We start from the raw sequence: 2,820 nt of genomic DNA, 5'->3' as shown, positions 1-2,820 counted from the left end.
CACTGCCAGAACTACAGGAACCTTAATTTTAACATTATTTTTGTGACAAAACTGATTTCTAGTGCTTCTTTCCTGTTGTTTGGTTCCCATTCCTTACTCTGTGCACCGTTGACTATTCATTATATTCAACAGGCCCTGCAGTTTTTCTTCAGTTTCACAGACGACTACCAAATCATGATATTCTTGCACCCTGCGTTTTAGTCCTAGTTTTATACGTTTCTGTTGTTCTTTCTTTTGCTTCTTCGATCCATACGTCGAACTGTTAAGAGCCGACAATATAGAATCCCTCACTCTTGTTTAATCCTAGCATAGCTCTCTTAATCTTGCACTCTTCTTGTTTCATGTTGTTCTTGTAGCTACGGTATATTATTCGTCTCTATCTGTAATATATAGTTATATTGCTGAGGATATCAAACATTTTGTTCCACTTTACAGTACTGAGTTCTCTTTCTAGACCAATAAATCTTATGAAAGTGTCTTGATTCGTCTTAGGTCTTGCTCCAGTTATCATTGGAGAACTCTTTTCGATGTTGAGTCTGTTCCTTGAACAGAGGCTATGCCAATCACTGTATCGTTACAGATGTAGTATACGATCTACCGAAGCGAGTATACGAGCCCCACGGAAGTGTTACACTATCTCGCAGTGGACAAAGGGTAATGGTTTCGCGTGTGACTTTGTTTCAGGAACCATTCCAACTTTGACGTGGAAATCCGAGAAAACCTATATGAAGATGGGTGGACGGGGATATGATCTTACAGTCTCAAACTCCTGTCTAGTGTCCAGCAATGGACACAGATTATTTGTTCTCCTACGTTTTCCATTGGATACAGTGGCGTCCATTATTCGTTCTAAGGTTAAAACGTGTCTCAGAACGGATGGCAGTTGTTGCCAATCATAAGCAGTTCGTTTGAGTAGCTTCTACTTTCGGTGCTCCATTGTTAATATGGGCCTAAGTCGAAGTCGTTTTCGCAACAGGTCCATCTTCAAAACTACTAACTATGTCAGATGGTCTTCATTCAACTGTAGATAAACACACTCGACTATAGATAAACACACAGAACAGTCAATTTGTACCTGTGATAGAAAAACCTTAGAGGTCTCAGGGTAGCAACGTTAAATTGTTGAACAGAGTTTATGACTTACACGTCCTGTAGCACTGATGTTTCATTTGGGTCATTTGCATATGTATACCGTAATGGAAAAACCTTAAAGAGGGAAATGAATGTAAATTTGTTGAAAATACAATAAATTACATTGCGTAAAAACTATGTATGATAAGTATTTCCACCTCTACCACAATTTGAATACTGATGCGCTAGGTAGATTATCGAGTGATAGAATGACATCTCAGAAAATTACGATGGTTGCCCAGAAAGATATGCACCGCATTGTGTGTTGTCATACATTTATAAATTAGTATATAACCACGGCACGTCTAAAGTAAATCATTTTCTAAATTCATAACGGGTGCATTTGATGACCATCGTGGTCGACACTACTCCTCCACTCAAACATGTGCCTATGGCTGCTGATTTGACTCTGATACCATCGTGTAATTGCCGTCACCGCCAAGTTGCGCTTTAAATTCCTATTAGTGACATGAGACTTCATCTTTGAATATGATAACCCTCCTTTTGAAACTTTCTGGCAGATTAAAACTGTGTACTAGACCGAGCCTCAAACGGCCCGTTATAGGGTGCAGTTTGACAAATTCATTCTGGGAACTTTCTTTTGTGTGTCATGTCAGAGTTTTATTTTCGATGATTGCTATTTGATTTAAGGACTGTCTATATACCACGACTATTTCAAAATATCAGATACTGAGGATACCTGTACTGATGGTCAACTTAATGCCTCTGGGACATATATCAACATGGTTCAAATGAACGCTGCCAAAGCAATAGTTACAAAACATTAACATACGCTGTATATACAATACTTCTCTCGCTCAAATTTCAGGTGTCAGACACATGAAACTATTTAATACTATTTTAACAGCATTCTAGTAGGTTGGCGTGATCCAAAGAGAAATACCATGCACAGTGTTGCTGGTACCAACTATGGATTCCTGTTTGACTTTCAAAGTTAGATACGTAGTTTATATGTAGCTAGGATATGATTCGGATGCATTAGTATCTAGTCATAGAAATGGAAAATAAAGTTGAGAAATATAGTGATTTCAATTATTTATTATTTTTTTGTAGTTTATTTTAAAAATGCAGCACATTTTTTTCTACAGACGACATTTCAGCCGAGCAGAGCAGCCTTAGCGTGGAGATGGGCGGCGGCAGCGAGAGCGCCGGGGGCGGCGTATGCTGCAGGAGCAGCATAGGCGACATGCGCTGGGGCAGCGTACGCCACAGCAGGGGCGGCGTAAGCGTGGGCAGCGTACGCGTGGGCGGCGTGGGCGGCCAGGGCGGCGGCGCCGTTGACGACGGCGTCACGGGCCTGGGTCTGGGCGACGGCGGTCAGGTGGGCGGCCCTGGTGGCGGCGACGGCAGGGGTGTCCAGCAGGTAGCCGTCGGAGCGCACTGCCACGGGGGCGGGGCCGTAGGCGGCGTAGCCGGCGTGCACGGGGGCGGCAACCACAGCGGGGGCGGCGTAAGCGGCGGGAGTGACGACTGCGGCGGGGGCGGCGCCCAGGTAGCCGGGCTTAGCCACGGCAACAGCCAGGATGGCACTCAGGACAATCTGAAATACAGAATGCCACTTAAATTAGTGTTCCTCATGGTATCATAACATACAAATTCTGCATTTGAATAAAGCACCAGAAACCCCCACACAGTGCCTAGCAGGTAGTACTTCGAACAACTACTATG

The 2,820-nt window shown here is 43.6% G+C and overlaps 1 protein-coding gene across 1 annotated transcript; it reads right to left on the bottom strand.

Annotated features, from left to right (window-relative positions):
• Positions 1-2,170: 2,170 nt before the first annotated feature.
• Positions 2,171-2,527, bottom strand: LOC126176111 (cuticle protein 16.5-like; the record flags this gene model as incomplete). The annotated part of the gene is made up of 1 exon (XM_049923247.1): positions 2,171-2,527. A coding segment is annotated over one exon (279 nt), but the record flags the coding sequence as incomplete, so codon positions are not given.
• Between the last annotated feature and the right edge of the window lie 293 nt (positions 2,528-2,820).

This window comes from Schistocerca cancellata, chromosome 3, assembly GCF_023864275.1.
Source record: "Schistocerca cancellata isolate TAMUIC-IGC-003103 chromosome 3, iqSchCanc2.1, whole genome shotgun sequence".
NCBI lineage: Eukaryota > Metazoa > Arthropoda > Insecta > Orthoptera > Acrididae > Schistocerca > Schistocerca cancellata.
This window is presented reverse-complemented; position numbering and strand designations above follow the sequence as displayed.